Source organism: Phocoena phocoena, chromosome 1, assembly GCF_963924675.1.
Source record: "Phocoena phocoena chromosome 1, mPhoPho1.1, whole genome shotgun sequence".
NCBI classification, from domain to species: Eukaryota; Metazoa; Chordata; class Mammalia; order Artiodactyla; family Phocoenidae; genus Phocoena; species Phocoena phocoena.
In genome coordinates, this window is record NC_089219.1 from 47,624,469 (window position 1) to 47,643,355 (window position 18,887).

Here is an 18,887-nt window from a genome sequence, read left to right on the forward strand (position 1 = left end):
GGAGGGCCTGTGCCCTCGAGCGCTTCTGAAATTGTGCTATTTGTGAAATTCACTCATCCACAAAGAGTCACCTAATCACTAAAGTGAGGGACTGTGGTTGCTGGCCTACCGGCTGAGGAAGTGAGTGATAAGGCTTCACAACTGGAAATTTGGATTCAGGATCTGATCGCTTAACTGAGCAAACGTGCTCTCTTCTTATAGTTAAAAACAAAAACAAACAAACAAGATTCCTGAACCAAAGTCACAGTGGAGAATCGAGTGGTGTGGACAGAGAGACACAACAGGGGAGCCCCCGATGGCTATTTTCTTGATTCACTGCTATTTCTGGCATTGTGTGCTACAAGGTGAATTTGAGCTTTTCCAACAGGCCTGGGATTCCTCAGGTCACACAGGTGACCGGCAGGCTCTACTCAAATCATCTTAGTGTTTGTTCCAGAACAAGCCTGTGTTCACTAGAACATGAACACTTAAACCAACTGCACATCCAGCATCCCCGCACTTGCTGTTACTTTGCTGTTGTTTCCATATAGGTGAACACTACCTATTTTGGAAGGCCACAAGGTAAGACTTTTTTTTTTCCTTTTTAAAAATCAGTCGGGCAAAAAGTTTTTCCCTACATTCTACTGTCTGATGAGATAGGAGAGCAGCAAAAACTTGCTGTCAGCAGTCATTTTCCAAAAACAGCTCAGGAGGTGGGTAGTACCTACACCATGTTGTGGTGATTGTTCCTGTCGATAATGTCCACAGGTGAAAGGATGTCCTTCCTGATAGCAGGAGGAGGCAGGGAGAGTGTCGTCTTGGTCTTGAAGAGGTCAGACACGAAGAAAACCTAGAAGCACAAAATCAGAGATCCCAATCAGTCACTGACATCTGAGCCTTGGGGAGAGGCAAAGGCAAGACCATAGGAGCATAGACTTTAGAGAAAGGCGCCCCCAAACTGTAGATCTTTGAATACGGAAGGACCAAGGAGACCACAGAGTCCAATTCTTCTTGTACAGAGAGGAAAACTGAGGCCCAGAGAAAGGCACTGACACGCCCGACGTTGCACAGCCATGGCAGGGGCAGCCCGCACTTCCGTGGGCTCTCAGTCCAGTGCCCCCTATGTGCGAGCCCCACTTCCTTATTTCTCAAGGTAAATGAGTAGCAGTGAAAGATAAGTTCTCACACAAAGGAAGCAAGTCATAATTAGTCACCATCACTAGTCCGTGATACTTTCCCTTTCCTCACAAAGGAATCTAGGGTGTAACCAAAAGAGATCAGCCAGTATGAATTCCTATCGGCAGGCGCTGGAGCAAGGAAGCAGTCGCTATCACCTTTTCCTGAAAGCCCAGTGATGTCAACAATTTGATGAGGGTCGAGAAGCCAGGGTCTCCTGACTGAAGGAGTCAGCAACTAACCCTGTGGAAAGGTCAACAAAAATTCTCCTATCGCTTATTCCCAACCTCCTTCCTCCTCCTGAGCAAGTGCCCTCACGGAGTCGTTCTTAGAATCGCTGAGAAACGTTTACTTGAACGCTCACCCACAAGGGTATAAGGATGGCTCGGGCAGAGTTCCGGTCTCAATTAGCTTATGATGAAAGATTCAAGAATTTGCTAAGTTACCAGAGTAAGAAAAATTTATGCTTCGTATTAGGTGGCAAAATAAATACACAGATATCCATTTGAGCCATTAAGCAACAGGCGTTTGTACTAAGTAGCCATAAGAGGCAGCTGTCAGTCATGTAATTTAATAGGAAACATATGGCTGAGTTTAGCCACTAGTGTTTTAATGGCTAAAACACTTCAAAGGTCCTATGGCTAACGGCTCTCTGGATGGAAGAGTCTGTCCTGCAGATGGTCACGTGCTCACTAATAATGACGGCCCTGTGACTTCATTCAGGGCACATTATAGGCAAGAAAATGAAGTTCTTAATAAGACTGCACCAATACCAAGGCTCTGCAGCCAGGGCCTGGCCACAGAAGTGACTTGGATCCTTTGCTGAACCAATTTCCACAGTGTTCTCTCTGTAGATACAGCCATCAGCAAAGTGCAATCAAAATCACAGCAAGACACAGGCGATGCTGGTCACCCCAGGAGAATGGGGTGACTAGAAGGCAAATGGGAAGCAGAGGCTTATTTACTGGCCACCATAAAATCCTTTGTATTGTATGTTTTGAATTTTTGTACCCATTATATATATATTACTTAAACATTTCATTACTAGTTTTTGATTAAAAAAAATATATATATATATATATATATATACAGAAAGAAGGCTAGGCGATTTCTATCCTACAGCAAGAAAGTGAAGTGTTAGCCAAGAAATGGAACATTTTAAGACATTTGCAGCCTGAGTGCTATTAAATGTACCATTTTGCAAAGGAAAAAATTAAGCCTTTTGTCTCTTTCTTTTCTAAGGAGGTGTGAACAGTGAGAACCGTGGCACAGAAAGGTTTGTCTCGTAGCCAGGGCCAGCTTGAGAACCAGGAGAGAAAAGGTTTGTACCCAACCCTGCCAGGAGGCCCTAGGCTCCCCTGCACGGGAACCCTTTACAAACAGGTGGGGAAGGGGGGTTTCAGGTGGCCCCAGTATAAGGAAATCTGAACAAACATGATTAAAGTTATAGGAGATCATTAAACTTTTCAACTCTTCTCTGACAGGTGGAGAGCCCATGTCCTCATCTCTACCTGGAAATTACCTTCCCCTTCCTCCTTCACTTTGTCCCCGAGGAAGAGATTTCGGTCAATCTCTCCATCGCTGGCTCTGAACTCCACTTTCTCCAGCCTAGCAGCGAGCACCACCAAATAAGGGTTCTTACGGATCTCATTTCTTAGAGATCTTTCTCCCAGCCTGTGTGCCATGTGCTGAGGGCAAAGATGGCAGGGGACACCCTCACACAAACATCCCTCCCTTCAAGATCCCGATACCACCTCCATCTACTGGCTGACTTCCCAATTTAATTTCCTGAGCTCATATCCACTACATGTTAAGAGTTTCCGTTTCCGAACTGCAAGATAGGAATGAAATGAAGGTTAAAGGCAAGAATGTACTTGATAAGAACTAAACCTGCATCTGGCACATAGTTCAATAAAGGCGTTCCTTGTGTGGGTACCAAGGTCGTGTCTGGGCCTAGAGTAAGCCACGTCCTCTCGTGTCTCCAAAACTTTGCCCATCAGTCTTTCTTCCTAATGAGAGGCTTCCTGAGGATGCAGCCCAGCCCTAATCATCCCACATCACCCACAGCCCTTTGCATTGAGCCTTGCACACACCAGGAGCTTATAAAATGTTTGCTGTTGAATTCCTCCATTTCTTTCCACTGGAAACAAACGCTCTGGCCTTGGATCTTATCGGCAACGGAGAACGCCTACGGATGTCAGGGGGACCACACCCTCCCACGCCACATGCACACACCCCAGCGGCAAGATAAAAAGTGGAGTCGGGTCCAGCAGGATCCCCCCTTAAGCTGTATTTTGCCTTCAGCATGGCCTGAGGTTACGCAAACACTTTTTGGGGGATCATGAAACACGATCCCGTCAAGACTCAAACAGGGCTCCGTCTTCATGCTTGAACAGCAGAATACAAAAAGAACTAGGAAAGGCCAGTTCTATTTCCTGCAGAAGATGATTTCCACCTGGAAAGAAAACCCAGAGGCCCAGGCTGGGAAGGGTCTATACGAATTAGGTGGCTACCCCAGGTCTGAGGGACAAACCCACTCCCAGCCCACAGCCCCACTGCACAGACCTCCTCTGTGGTGTGAAAGAGCCGATCAGACGACAGTCTTGGCAAACACGAAATCTAGGCGTGAAGCACCAGGGAGAATTTTAAGTTCTCCTATCCTGAGCATATGCTTTCAATTCCATTTCTCTTCTCCTCTACCTTTACAAATTGCTTTTTTGAAAAGTGCAATCTGTAAACACTTATTGAACATCTGCTCCGTGCCAAAGCCCTGAGATGATAAATATACAGAAGAGAGAGAGTTCTTTGCCCTCCAAGAGCTCACAGGGCAATGAGGGAGAGATCCGGGTAAATAGAGCAGTTACAATAGTGTTCTGAGGATTATGACAGAGGGAAGCCGGGGTGTTAAAGCAACACAGAGAATGTGGCATCTAACCCAGGCTGAAGTGGAGGGGAGAGGGCCTTAGAAGGCTTCCCCCAAAGGAGGTACATTTGAGCTTAGCTTTGAAGGATAAGTAGGAGTAAGCCAGGTGGTGAATGCCAGGAATGTTATTCTAGGCAAAGGGAGTAGCGCGTGCAAAGGCACAGGAGTGAGGGAGCCCAGCTCGTTCAGGAGCCGCAGGAAGCTCAGTATAGGGAGGGCTGAGCGGTCAGGGAGGCTGGAGGGGGAGCCAGATACTGAGAAGGGGTCTGGCACAGCCCGAGGAGCCACTGTCAAGGCTGAAACAGGGAAGCAGCACGTTGGGAAGACTTGCATTAAGATCATGATTACCTAAGAAGGAGAAGGCGTCAGAAAGGGAGCAGAGGGCCCGAAGACAGGGGTCCCGGTCAGGACACTGTTGCAGAATCTAGGAGAGGATGAGTCCTGTAAGATCACCATGCAGTGAAGACAAAGAAGAGATGGGTGTTTGAAACGTTGAGGACACAACTGCCGGTGATGGAGGCGGCATGTATGTGTGCAGGGGGACATAATGCTTTCATTTCTAGTTTTGTTTTCAACTCTAGAAATCTCTCACTTGTTCCCAGCGAAACTCTTAAAGTTTGGGTAACTACGCTAGGGGGAAAATGACAGCTCTGCTTTCCTCTGCCTTCTAAAATTCTGACTCCCTCAAATATTTGCTTGGGAAAGTGGTTCTGACCTTCTCGCGAGTCAGAAAGGCAAGCTCTTCTGTGATCTGAGGGTGTAGTAATCTGATTCAGACAAGCACTCAAGACAATGAAGCCCTTCCACCAAGAGCAAACACACAAACAAGGCAACTCCTGGCTGGAGGAATCCTGTTGGCGGTAATGAGATGAGAAATGTACAGGAGTCTCCTTCTAAATGGCGACTCTTGTTACTGTGCCATTGGGTCACCACCTCCCACTCTCCATCCTACACATGTAGCACAGGCTTTGCTCTTGGTAGTGGGACAGACTTGTCTTTAAATCCAAGTTTTGCCATTTTCAGCAAAATACCTGAATGAGGGATATAATGCCTACCTCAGAGGTTTACTCAAAGGATTATATGATGTCACAAAATGAGCAAGTGGGGCTTGTTAATAAACAGAGCAATGATCACTGGCTTGCATGTTCAGTGCCTACCCACATCAAGTCACGTCTCTTCCCCTGCCCCTTGGGTGGAAAGAAAAGAAACAAGAGAAGGAACCAGAAACAAGGAAAATTAGAGAGGGGAAAATTGAAATGATTGAGAATATGGACAAATAGGTGAAAGCCTGTATAGATTCAAGCCAGACATGAGATGGGAGTTTTCCACAGGGCAGATAGGATATGCTCTCAAAGTCCAATAATTTCTGGGGCTATTTTGGGGAATGAGTCAGCACAATCAAAAAGGAAGATGCTTCCAATGTCTCGTTGCCAGCATTCACCAGCTCTGGAGATGCCCAGAGCACACAGCCCAGCCTGGCCTAGGTGCTGCCTGCCTGGAGCTCACCAAGAACCACTGGCCAGAAACAAAAAGTCTCGTCTGCAGCCAGGTTTCCACTCCCATTGCTGCAGACTGCTGAGTCAGCAAGCCCTGAGTGTCATTTTGTTAAGGGCAGATTATGACAACAAAATTGTCCTTTAAATATTTCTGGAGTCCCTGAGTGTTTCAAGTCCTGAGAACTCCTTGAGAGAATTCCTTGAAGACAGGCACCACATCCTTATATATTAAAATTTTTATAAGCCCTCGTTGAGCTTAGATGCCAACACAGAGCAAATAAACATAAGAGTGGAAGAATTTTGGAATCTCAGAATCAGAACAGAGTTGTCTATTCCAATGTTTCTCAAGGTACAATCTTCAGATCGTCTATCTCCGAATCAGCAGGGTGCTTCTTGAAAAAGCGGATTCCTGGGCCCACCCAGACCTACTAGAAGTGTGGCCTAGAATCTGCATTGAACAAACACTAGTGGTGTTTGTTATGTAGGCTCGAGTGAGGAGAGCCATTAGTGGACAGTCCATGGAGATGAACAGACGGGCTCAAGCCATACACTTGCCACTCACTGGCTGTGTGTCTTAGACATCTTGTAATCTCTCTGAGAGCAGCTTCCTTATCTATACACTGGGCTCCATGAGCCCTATCCTTAAGCTGCTCGAATCTGCTCTCTTTGGTACCCATGCTGAACTTTTAATGAACTTCTGTCTTCGCATGAGGCCTACAGGCTCGAGTGCAGACATAATGCTATAAATGCTATGTCATGCTTCCCCTTTAGACAGTGAGATACTCAAGCAAATGAACTGTGCTCAGAGCCCAGCAAGCGTAGCCTCAATGAATCTAGTCCACCCCTCTGTGAGGACAGAAACCATGGGCTGCCCCTGTTGCATACACCCTGATGCCCTGGTCTTGGGATATCCTTGGGGCATCCTGCTCTACCGTAATAAACAATCTCATTGATTAAGGAATAATTTTCTTTGCCTTGGGTCTCAGCTCACTCTCATGCCCTACGTATAATAAGTGCCATCTAAAGAAAAGTCATCTTTGGCAGCCCTGTCTTTTGACCAAATGGGAGTTACTTGATTGCAATAATTAGTTTTTGACCTCAGTAGAGGCCTTTCAGTGATTTTCTGGCACGGGAACTTGTCAGTGTCCATACTGAGTAATTTCCTGGTATATCTGAAAGGGCACTTGATGAGGTAGAAAGTGTCATACGAGGAGTCAGGCAGCAGGATCTAGTCCCCAAATTGCTACTGCTCTATGACCCAGGCCAAGTCACACTCTCGTCTAGACTTGCATTTATGCAAAATGAAGAGGTTTATGATTTCAGAGGATGGGTCTGCCCTGCATTTGTGTGCTACCATTATTTAAAAATCTACCTTCTCACAGTTTCTGTCAGGCTTAAATGGAAGAATTCACATGAAAATGCTTCTTACCTATAAAGAGCTCTTCAAATCCTCCCTCAGTTACCATCAGTCATGACCATCACTGCTACTGAGGGTCATGAAGGGAGCTGGTCCCGTTAAAAGAAGGAGGGTTTGGAGCAGCAGAAGAGAATAGGCGTCTGAGCCCTGTAAGGAGTCTCACAGGAAGGCACTTCTTGGCTAATACAAAGGAGGGTTTCTGGTAAGGAGGACCCAGAGGGCTGATGGCAGTCACTAAGATGCTAGATCCAGTATTAGCTAGAGTTCAGGAACACGGTACCCAAGAATAACAGAGGTTAGAGGAAGGCAGGGGCCTACTTCTAGAAGTCCCACCTTTTGAAGCTGAAAGGGTAAAGAGATCTACTATCATTGACTTCCCCCAAATATTCCACAAGTTCCAACATTCTGAACTTTTTAGGGTCAGAAGACATACCACGTTCCCATCCATCTCCATGTCTTTGTGTTATTCCTTCTGCATGAAATGTCCTTCCTTATCTTTTGTATCTCAGAAAATATCCATTCATTGCTCGAGATTCTCCTCCTCCAGGAATTCTTCCAGTCTTCCAGCACCCTCAAGAAGAATGAGCTCTCCCCTCTCTCAAGCCCCCACTGTCCCCAGGACTGGATCCCATCCTAATGGCTGTGCCCTTCTACCGCACTTGTGTGTTTACGTGCCTGTCCCCAGTAGCCCAGTGTTTTTCAAACTGCATGTCACAAGTCATTAGTAAGTTTAAAATCAATTTACTGGGCGGTTACTACCAGCATTCTTAAGGGTTAAAGTTAAAATGTTAGAATGTATCACATACAGTAAGCCTAAGTCTTATTTTGTGAAATATTTTAGTTATGTGTGGGTACCTCTATTGGGTTATAATGTATTTCTTATTACGGATCATGGCTGGGAAACTACTGCACTCAAAGCCCTTTAAGGACCAATTCTTTTCAGCTGTGAATATTTAAAACAAGGCGCCATACTTAACACGCAAAACACATCTGATCAATGCGTTGCATGTGTCAAGCATGAGGCACCTTTAATTCACTGAATCCTCCATCCAAAGATCAGGTGATGTTAAGACGTATCATCCCCACATCGCGGGGTGGGAAAAGGCAGCTTGAGAGGAAGTGACTTGCCCAATGAGTGGCAGGAATACAACTCCCCCTTCTGAGTCTGCCTCACCATCTACCCCATTCATCTCAGCAGGGGAATGAGAAAGGAGATTTTAGAAGAACTGTGCAAATTGTCATTATCTATTGGGGGGCAAAGTTTACCCCCGCCTCTGCTTCCTTCCCTCTCCCACACCCAGGGGTTCCTGGCACCCCTGCCCACCTGAGAGTAGAGGCCCAGGATGACAAGGTCAGCCCCAGGGCTTCTGGGCAAAGAGCTAGGCTTTTGCAGGGCAAGAAATGATTCGGGAGGTCATTTCATCCATTCCCCTGTGCCCAGGCAGTAGTGGAATGAATCCACTGGAAATAGATGGGAATCTCCTGTTACAGAAGATCTCACAAATTCAGGGCATAGACTACACGTGTTTGGAGTTTACTAGTTTAATCCTTTGAGATAGGATCAAGAGAGCCGAGATCTGGTTCCTACTCCGCCACCATGAGTCCTTGGGTGTGTCCCATCCTCTCTCTGTGCCCCATTTTCCCCTTGGGGGGCTGTCATCACTGAACCCTTCTTCCATTCACATTCTCACTTGTCCTTTCTCCCAGGGTCACCTAACTGCGGCAGAGACAAAGAACATCCTCGCCCTTCCCCACATCCTGGAGGAAGATAGCAGCACACAAAAGAGCGACTGCTGGCTGAGCCACACACCCTGCAAGAGGAAAACCAGGAAAGACGCTGCTGCATGTTTATGAAATTCACGAGCAGCTGCTTCCTCTGTTGCACCCACAGCAATGGCGGCCTGGCCCTGCCCTGACCCCTCCCAGGGCCCCACAATCTGCCATCTGTTGGAGGGTCAGGGAGGAGGTGGACAGATAGTCAAGTTGTCACCAGATAGGAAATGAACCGAGGTCTGTCGCTTCGTCCAGGTCCCTGGGTTGCGCCAGGGGTGGGAATGGTGAGCCCAGCTGTAGAGTTCACATCTTGGGAGGGGTGGCTCTGTGTGTGTGTGTGTGTGAGCATATGCCTGTGTTTGCCTTGGCCTGTCTGTGTATCTGTGATTCTGAGTGCTGGTGACGGAAAGAGGATGGATGTCTGTGTCTGGGTACGACTGGGTCTGTCCCCGTGCCTCTGTCCTGTGCACCTCCGTCCACGTGTGTGAAGATGTACATCAGTGTGCCTTCCCTTCTGCCCCTGCGTGTCCGTGTCTCTGTGTTGAGTTCACGACACTGTGTAGGTTTTTTTTCTGTGTTGGCTGCCATTGCCCTCCTCCTCTGGAAAGCGTTCAGCTAGTAAGCAGTGAGGGAGGGGACCAAACCCTCTCCTGTTTGGCGTGTGATTTTTGTCTAGACACGTCTTTTTGCTGTGACAGGACTTACTCTCAACAGACCCGGGTAAAAGTGCTTGGCTGTCATGGCCTGTTGCCCAAGGCTCTGCAGTGGCTGAGCCAACATTCTGGACTGGTGCACTGTACTCCCTGGGGACTTAAAGACATGTCATGATCCCCAAATAGAGGTCACCTACATGGACATTGCATGGAGACAGTTCCGACTGAGAAGGCGGGTCCAGCTCAGTTACTACGAAGTCCAAAGTTGGCTGTGCCTCGGAATCTCTGTGGGAGAAGGTCATGGAGCTAAGGGCCTCCAAGATCAATTCAGATGAGAAAACTAGGCTCAAGAGGAAGTGTCTTGCCTGGGGTTACAGGCTAATTCATCACTCATTCTTTAGCCAATGCTTATCAAGTAGCTATTGTGTGTCAGCCACTGTACCAGGCACTGATGATGAACAACGAGAGGGTTAAGCCATGGATTCTGCTCTTAAGGCACCCATAGTCTAGTTGGGGAGACAGACATCTGAACAATTATGACAGAACCAGGCTGAATGTCATAGCAGGAAAAACATGCAAAGGACTATGGGAGCATTAGAAGACAGTTAGGCAATCTGTCGTCAGAAAAGACAGAAGAGAAGGTATGCTAGACTAAACAACAGCCCCCCAAAGATGCCCACGTCCTAATCCCCAGGACCTGTGACTATGTTACCTTACATGGCAAAATGGACTTTGCAGATGTGATTAAGTTAAAGATTTCGAGATGGGGAGAGTATCCTGGATCACCCAGGTGGGCCCAATGTAATCACAGGGGTCCTCGTAAGAGGGAGGCAGGAGAGTCAGAGTCACAGAAGGAGATGTGAAGATGTAAGCAGAGGTCAGAGAGAATGAAAGAGAGATGAAGATGCTACGCTGCTTGTTTTGAAGACGGGGGAAGGGGCCACGAGCCAAAGAATGCCGGCAGCCTCTGGAAGCTGGAAACGTCAAAGAAACAGACTCTCCCTAGAGCCTCCGGAAGGAATGCAGCCCTACCAACACCTTGATTTTAGCCCATTGAGACCCATTTTGGAATTCCGAACTCAAGAACTCTAAGAAAATTAATTTGTGTCATTTTAAGTCACTAAGTTTGTAGTAATTTGTCAGAGCAGCAACATGGGGAACTAACACAGGTTTCATCAGAGACGGGGTGAAACTGGAACAGTGTGCTCCATCAAAAGGGGACAGCTGTCTAAGATAAGAGCTCAGGGTGTCGAAAAATCTTGATAAGTTTCATGTGCCTGGAGGTGAAGGGACGTGAGAGGGGCAGGAGATGAGGCCTTATAAGAAGAGTCTGGGGTCTTCAGACCTGTCTCTGCTGGACCGCCCTGGGGTCGACCCTCTACCCTCTACCCTCTCCTTGTTACTTCATCCTCCTTAGTCCCCGTTTTCTCATCTTTTTAGTGAGGACAGTGATGGGTTCAAAATAGGATCTTTGGGGGCTGGAGATGGTCTATGTAAAGTGCTTAATGTAGTGGCTGGCACGTGAGCTCTCAACGCACGTCAGCAAATATGATTTCCCCGTTGACGGGGGTCCATCGAAGCTTGGCTCAGGAGGTTATCAGGCAGAGTGGGAAATGGCTTCTGGGTTCCTTGACCTCTGTGCGATGGCCTTGTACCTCACTGGGCTGCCTTTTCTTGGTCCTCCTAACCAAGCTCAGGTAATGTCCCTGTGTTAAGATCCATTCATAGCCCCATTCACGGGCGAGAAGAGAACTTGGCTTTGCCTGGTATGTGCCAGGACAGCCTTGATTCTTGGGGGCAAGTTCTGTTTCGAGACACAGCAGAGCAGAGACCGCAGGCTCCTGCCTAGGCTGCAAGCTACCCGGTACCGCTCTGGAAAAGCACCCGATAAAGCTGCAAAACCCGTGAGGCAGATGCCCTTCAGCCACCTCACGGTCCCCTCCCCCAGCACGTGGTGTCCTCAGATGGCCTCTTGGTTCCCCAGACCCGTCTCTGGCTCAACTCAGGGTCTTGATCCTTATACTTCCTTTGATGGGAAGTGACCCACTGCCTTCTCTTCCCCAAGCTGAGCATCCTCAAGCTCCTAGGCTGACTCCAGTGTCTTGCCCTGGCCTCTCAGGTGGCTTAAATGAAACGGCTCACTCAGCGCGGGAGTGCTGAGCCAGCCAGGACCATGAGCCCCTGAGGACCAGGCTGGAAGTCAGGCACTGGGAGAAAAATGATAAATATCGAGTCCCTACCTTCATGTGTTCACAGCTAAGCGGGACAGGGAAAGATGTTTGTAACCCTTTTCTAAGCCATCTTGACACTGTAAAACAGGCTTTCAAACTGAAAGCAGCAACTGGATCAGCCCGAAGGGTTGGGAAGGCCCCCGACACCCTTAAATTCCGCTCTGTAGGCAGCTGCCGAGGCTGCTTATGCCTCGGGTGACTCCGGCCGCTTCAGCTCCGGTGACCATGCCTCCTTGCCAAGCACAGAGGGCAAAGCTTTGGAGTCAGTGATCATCCCGGGAGCCGCTGTCGACTAGCTCTGACCTCAGATGACTCGAGTCATCTCTCTGAGCCTCAGTGACCTCATCTGTAAAATGGCCGCAGTATACAACGGCTTCGTGTCCCTAAAAGGAGCCGATGAGTAAAGGACCCAGAGCAGAGCTAGCATAGAGTAGATGCTTGACAAACACCAGGACCAAATTCCTATCCAGTGCTCCAGTGCACCCGAGCCAAACAGGATAAAAGTCAGACCCATCATTTCCCTTCTCGAAAATAAACCATGGTCCTCCCGGACACTTTGTCTCATTGTGCGTAGAGAGTGCTCTATAAAAGAGGGGAAGGCTATGAAGGACCCCCCCAACCTTTCAATTTTTTTAACTGGGGATTCGGGAGACTTTAATTAGGGCAGTGGCGCCGAGAAGGAAACACCACAGCAGGTCCCCGTGGGCTGACCTCCTGCCTAGAGCAAAGCTCAGAGGGCACGGTCAGCAAAGGGTTACCCTGTCGTGCAAACACCCATCCCCCACTGTCACTTCACATTAAAGGGCCAAGCTTCAGAGAACAAGCTCTCAGTGACAGCTGCTCTCATTAACGGTCTGCTCCCCCAATTTCTCTCCCTTCTAGCCTTGACTGAAAAGAAAAATGAAAGAAAGCAATGAATAAAGCCCTCAAAACAGCCAGTCCCTAGACTAGGGTTCCTGGGATGAGGCTGGCCGGCAGCTCAGATGCTACTTTCTTTGTGGTGTCCACTCTGATCGCCCCAACTCCCTGCCCCTCTTCTTGCCTCACCTGCCTGCCGAAGTGCCCTGGCCAGTCCCCGTGACAGTCCCTCGTTGTACTGTAGCTCCTGTGCTTGGCTTGGCTGTGAGCAACTAGACTGGGATTTTTTTGGAAGTAAGGGCTGTGCCTTATCCATCCCTCTGCCTTCAAGAGAACGTTCTCAAGAGTACTAGCTTTGTGTTGATTACACACGCATTTCACTTACTCTGAGCTAGAATCTCTGAGAGGCCTTGGTGACACAGGGAGAACAACATATATGTTAACTAGAGTCCCTGTCCCTGAGAAACAATTGAAAGGGAGACACACGTCCACAATTTCAACACAGGGTGACGAATGCAGGAAAGCAGGGAGGTTATTGCAGGGAGACATGGGGCTGCAGCCAGGCTGGAAAACCAGGAAAGGACCAGGGGCTGGCCTAGATCTCACTTCACGATTCTTACTGGGAATGAGCAACGGTTAAACTAACAATACAAGCTGCACTTGTGGTACTCGAACACGGATTCCTGCCGGACCAGGGTGAGTGCCCCTGAGTAGGGCCCAGGAAGGCACAATGTCAGAGGAGGTGCTCAGTTGTGTTTGCTGAAAAAAAACCCTCAAAATTTTAGCGTGAAATGTAATGTTGTACAGATTCAAAAAAAAAAAAGTTTCTCTGTTTGACTCTTAAAAACAAAAACTTAGCAGGCCAAGAAAAAAGCAGAGATTCCTGAAGAGATAGCGCCTCAGAGGTGGAACGCCTCATCCCCCCTCACTGGGAGTCAGAGAGGAAGTACGTGAGGGGTAGGTCATTTGAGGCCAATCGGAATGTGGTCCATCCCAAGGCCATTCTCTAGGAAGCTCTGTGACTTGATTGTACAAAGCCCTCAGGCTAGGAGCGGGCTTAGCCTTCGCCATACTCCCACCTCCCCAGCCAACACCTAGTTTAGGGTCTGACCAAGTCCTGTAAAGGTCACAGTGGGAAGGGTAGATGTTTTCCAAGCAGCTGGGAAGTGCTTCTGAATAGTAAGTGATCACCAAAGCAGCATGTGAACAACCTATGCATCAGAGACTTAGACTCCTGACATGTGACCTGAGGCAAGTTTCTTCCCCTCTTGAACCCTGACTGCCCGCATGGATAGAGTGAGCGAGTAGAATAATATCTAAGACCTCTTGCTATTGCAACTATGAGCACGAACCTTCCGTATTTCTGGAGAAAAGGATTCACAGAATCTGTTGGATTAAAACTCCCAGGCTGGAAAGAAGCAGGAATTATCCTCATTTCACTGAAGGGCTGCTGGGGCAGGATGGCTCCTCAGACACCAAGCAGAGAAGAGGACTGAGCTCCCTGGCTTTGGTCACTGAGCTGGAAACATTTAACAAGCAAGCCATCCAGGGCCCTGCTTGTGTGCTGAGGACAAGAGGCTACTTACTATGCAGCAGGCCACCAGGGCTCCTTGAGCAAACCCCGCCAGGACATCACTGGGATGGTGCTTGTGGTCAGACACGCGGGACAGTCCTGTGTAAAAGGCCATCATGATCAGGGTGAACTGCAGGAGGGGCCGGAGCAGGCGGGCCCCTCGCCAAGTGAAGCGGGCCTGCAGGTACAGCTGGAGGGAGGAGACAAAACGAACAGACACTGAGTGACTGGCCGCTCCCCTGCATTCTAGCCCCAGGTTGACACACGGGACATTGCCACACATGGAACGGTCTGGAAGAAAGGGCATTCAACTTGGACTTGACCTCAAGCCCATGTTTTTAAACCTTGAGCCTTAGTTCCTCTACTAAACACTAAGAAAAATGGAGCTTTTCTAGGGAGGTAAGCTAATAAGAGCCAAGGAAAAGAATTCATGAGAATGGCCTTAGCACGCTGCCTGGCATGTACTAGACCCTCCAGAAACTTGAGTTTCCTTTTATCATCTTCTTGATTGAAACCAACTAAAGAATAGTAACTGGGGTTAGTAAAGGTTTCTTTTTACAATTGATGACAACTCATTCAATGCGCATGTGTGTTTTCCTGGAGATTACGGCTATACAATCCCTACACTACCTGCCTCTCAGGAGTGTCATGGAAACACAAGCATGATGATGTGGTGGGGGAGGGTGGTTTATTATGATAGTCACAAGGGAATGCTTCTGCTTCAAAAGACAGCAACTCTATCAAAGAACAAGCTTCTAAGTCACCACTTGGAACTAGGGATTTTGCATTAGAATATGAGGAAACACATAAACCAACCAGACAATGCCAGAGAGCTTTCAAAGAGAGGTTGACAGAGACTGGACTGGGTGGGGTAGAAGAGTAACCTGAAGAAAAATGGAAGAAAAAAACCAAAAAGCCGCTCTGGCGGAGGCAAAGAAGTTGCAATGACGTCAGCTGGGCATTGTCCCTTGGAGTTATCTTGATGCAGTTTCCGTTCTAACCTCTGGGCACAGCAGACTTCTCAGGTTCCTGTGGGAACTTGGGAAATGAGGGGGAAGACACAACGGGACGAGGGGAACTTCCGACTACAAATCAAAGCAAGGCACTGGGAGACCAGAGAGAGGGGAAGAGAGCAGAGGGAAGGGGCTGACAGCCTAAAGATAGACCTGGACAGTGGCAAGGGAGTGACTCTGCCCTTCCTGAGACAAATGGACACCTTCCTTTGGGTGGTCAGGATTGACAAGCCAGCAGTAAACCTGAGGAGATAGAAGAGTGGAAGATTCCAGAGTCACTCTTGCCCGCGTAGGAAGAACCTCTAGCACTGAAACCTCAACGACTTGGAAGACAACTGCAAAAAAAACCCAGGCCCGGAAAACAGCAGGCAACTTTATAATCACTACGAAATTATATAAATGTATTGTTGGGAAATGTAAGAACAAATAAAAAATAATAAAGAGAACGCACTGATGATGTTGGCCACTAAACAAGTGATAAAAACCAATCGTTTTGCAAGAATAAAAAATACCCAGTTAAAAATCTAAAAGAAGAGATAAAATCATCATAATGGGGCCTTCCTGGTGGCGCAGTGGTTGAGAGTCCGCCTGCCGATGCAGGGGGCGCGGGTTCGTGCCCCGGTCCGGGAAGATCCCACATGCCGCGGAGCGGCTGGGCCCGTGAGCCATGGCCGCTGAGCCTGCGCATCCGGAGCCTGTGCTCTGCGACGGGAGAGGCCACAACAGCGAGAGGGCCGCATACCGCAAAAAAAAAAAAAGTCATCATAATGGCCAAGATGATGCTATAAATAGTTATTAGCTTACCAAGAACTGCATAGAGCCTTTATGAAGCCAAGGACATAAAGGACAATTTGAATAGATCGCTAGGATTTTTATTTATAAGAACACCCATTTATAAGAACCCTCAACTTATAAACTCAAAAGTTAATATGTAAACTTAATCAGATTCCTAGGAACATCCTAAAAAGGTTTAGAGAAAAAAACCTTAAAAAATTATTCTAAAATTAACCTAAAAGGCCAAACCTGTGGAACTAGCCAATAAATAAATAAATAAACACACACACACACACACACACACACACACACACGCACGCACGCACGCACACACAGCTCAATAAATAAGCCAGGCACTATGATAGGTGCTAAGGACACAGAAATGAGAAGTTATAATTCCTGCCCTACGAGCATACAGTTGGAGGAACATATGAAAACATGTAAGTGCACTTATGGGCTTTATAGAAACTAGGAAAGAAGTTGGGGGGACCAAGGTCAGTTACTAAGGGGAAGGTATACTTGACTTGAATCCTAAACATGAATAGGTATTTTCTAGGAGTTAAGGGGATGGTGTGTATGAGGGGGTGTGTATTCCAGGCAGAACAAAGGCTTATGAGGCAGCAATCAGAGCAGCAGAGAACTTCTTGAAGTTCTGTTATAGCAGAAAAGGGGGTATGGGGCAGGGGATGGGGGATGGGGTGAAACACAGGGCTACAGAGGCAAACACAGGCAGTTCATGAAGGGGACTGGAGGTCAAACTAATGAACGTGGCCTTTATTTAGTAGGTCAGTCTTTCCCAAACCATACTCTATGGAATACTAAGGGTCTTTTTAAAAAAGATTGGTAAATACTAAATGTTTATTTTCATCACTTACAAGACATTATTTTTACAGAGTATCTACCTAATGAATCACAATTGGGAAATGGTACCGTAGGCCATGGTGTAAAATGATTTTAAGCAAGGTACTCAGTCCCAGAAAATAATCTGCAGGTCAAAGGCTACTCCCTCATTTCTGCTGAAATGACCCAACAAACAGCAGATTCTACAATCACGAATCAAAGAAATCTCTTCCTTTTTGAGAGTGAGAATGATGTGGATAGCTCCAACTCAACCCGGTCTCTAAGACACTAGCAAGTTCAGGGAAGAAGGACTAGGCCCTATGTAGCGTGACCACCATGGTCTGGCCTTCCTCCAGCCAGTCTTGGCCATGGACAGGGGCGGGGTGGGCAACGGAAGGGGCACAGGTTTTCACCAGAAAAACCTCATTGGGGAATTCCCTGGTGGTCCAGTGGTTAGGACTCCATGCTTTCACTGCTGAGGGTGTGGGTTGGATCCCTGGTCAGGGAAGTAAGATCCCTCAAGCTGCGGGGTACAGCCCAAAAAAAAAGAGAAAAACCTCATGGAGCCTCAGTTTTCGCCCATGTGAAATAAGTGTAACAACCACTGTTTCACAGGCTGTAGCACAGATTGGTGCTAAGTGCCTGGCACCATGTACTGCTCAAAAAACAGATGCTTTTATCCTCTAACCATGGGTTTTTTTTCTCTTAATTTGGACCTAATAACCTCAAGGTTTTCTCATTTCCCTCAATTTAAAAATCTGCAGGTCCTCAAAAAATGACTGTTCAAAATCCTCCATCTCTCCCTGCCCCCTCCATGTAGACTTTAGGTCACGGGCCCTGGAGATCAGGGTGGGACAGAGGAAGGGTGGGTTTCCCAACCGGACGAGGCACACATCTCCCCTTCCACTGACTCAGATACTGAAGGCTGGAGCTTAATATAAGGAAAAAGCAAATACATGAGAGGAACTTGAGGAGGGAGGAAGAGACTTGTCATCAGAATAGCTTCAGAAAGGGAATGCTCAGGAATAAGAAAGAAGTGAGGGGCCATCTTGGGGAAAGAATCCCTTCGGGAAGCAGTCAGGCACGGAATGAGTGGGCAGATGGAAGCTCGCGCCCCCAAATCCATCAGCAACTGACACATTTATTGAGAAATGTCTCAAGATCTCAGGGTGGATCCTGGTGTCTGTAGCTGGGGCACAGCAGTAGCAAAGTGAATTTTGGGGTGAGACAGCCCTGATTCCAGTCCCAGCTCTACCACTCACTAACTTCTCTAGGCCTCAGTCTCTTTCTCTGTGAAACCGGTAGGACAACATCTTCCTCTTAGGGTTGCCAGGATCAAATGAGACATCACAGGACCCTGCCTGGCGTGAGACAGGGACTCCAGGCACTCTTTATAGAAATCGATGTCACCCTTTCGCTTTGATAGATGAGATTGACTCAATGACTTTGTTCATTTCACCAAAACAAGCGAATTACTAAAGAAAGCGATTGCACAATGACCTTTCACCCAAGGACTACTTTAGATTTGAAAAGTCAGCTGAGGGCAACAGGCTTTGAGGTTGACCAAAGGATCTGCTAACACCCTCTGCCCTACCCTAATCTAAGTGCTGAATGGATTGGATTTTGCCAGTTGAAAGCCCAGTTCACAAGAGCCACTCACTCCAGGCCAGAGGCTCGGGCCTCACCAGAATCAGTGAGTACATTCTGGAACACCCTGCTCCCTTGGAAACCTGACCTGGGGATACTATGTGGGTCAGGAGGCTCCATTCATTCCCACTCCACAGGGGGCAGGTAACCCTTACTCAGGAGAGGGAGTCAAACCTTGTGGCCCCAAGGATGTAATGCCCTGTCCTAGACCAAATAGCAAGGAGCCTCTCCCAGAATCAAAGCTCCTGCAGGGGCTTCAGCAAAGTCCCAGGTACCCTGAAACGGGTGGTTAAGAAAGGCGTGAGCACAGCTGGACCTCTCCTGGCCATCTGCAGCCCTGAGGTCCTGTCCTCTCTGTCTTCAATTCCCCACCTGTGTGAAGGTCTCTGTGTTCAGAGAATCCACTTCCTGTGTGTCAGTGCAATGCCACAGAAAGTGCCTGACTTGCAAACAGAGCAACTGGATTTGAATCTTTTCTCTGCTACACACCAGCTGTCCGACCCTGGACAAGGCACTCTGCGTCTCTGGATTTCT

The 18,887-nt window shown here is 47.9% G+C and overlaps 1 protein-coding gene across 1 annotated transcript in view; it reads right to left on the reverse strand.

Moving 5' to 3' along the window:
* Window positions 1–568: 568 nt before the first annotated feature.
* Window positions 569–18,887, reverse strand: part of PLPP3 (phospholipid phosphatase 3) — an 81,351-nt gene continuing 63,032 nt past the window's right edge. Inside the window, exons 5-6 of the mRNA XM_065877007.1 lie at window positions 14,093–14,269; window positions 569–829 (exon numbers count right to left, since the gene is read on the reverse strand). Of these exons, the coding sequence (XP_065733079.1) occupies window positions 704–829; window positions 14,093–14,269 (303 nt within the window). The 3' untranslated portion in view covers window positions 569–703. The remainder of the gene's footprint in view (window positions 830–14,092; window positions 14,270–18,887) is intronic.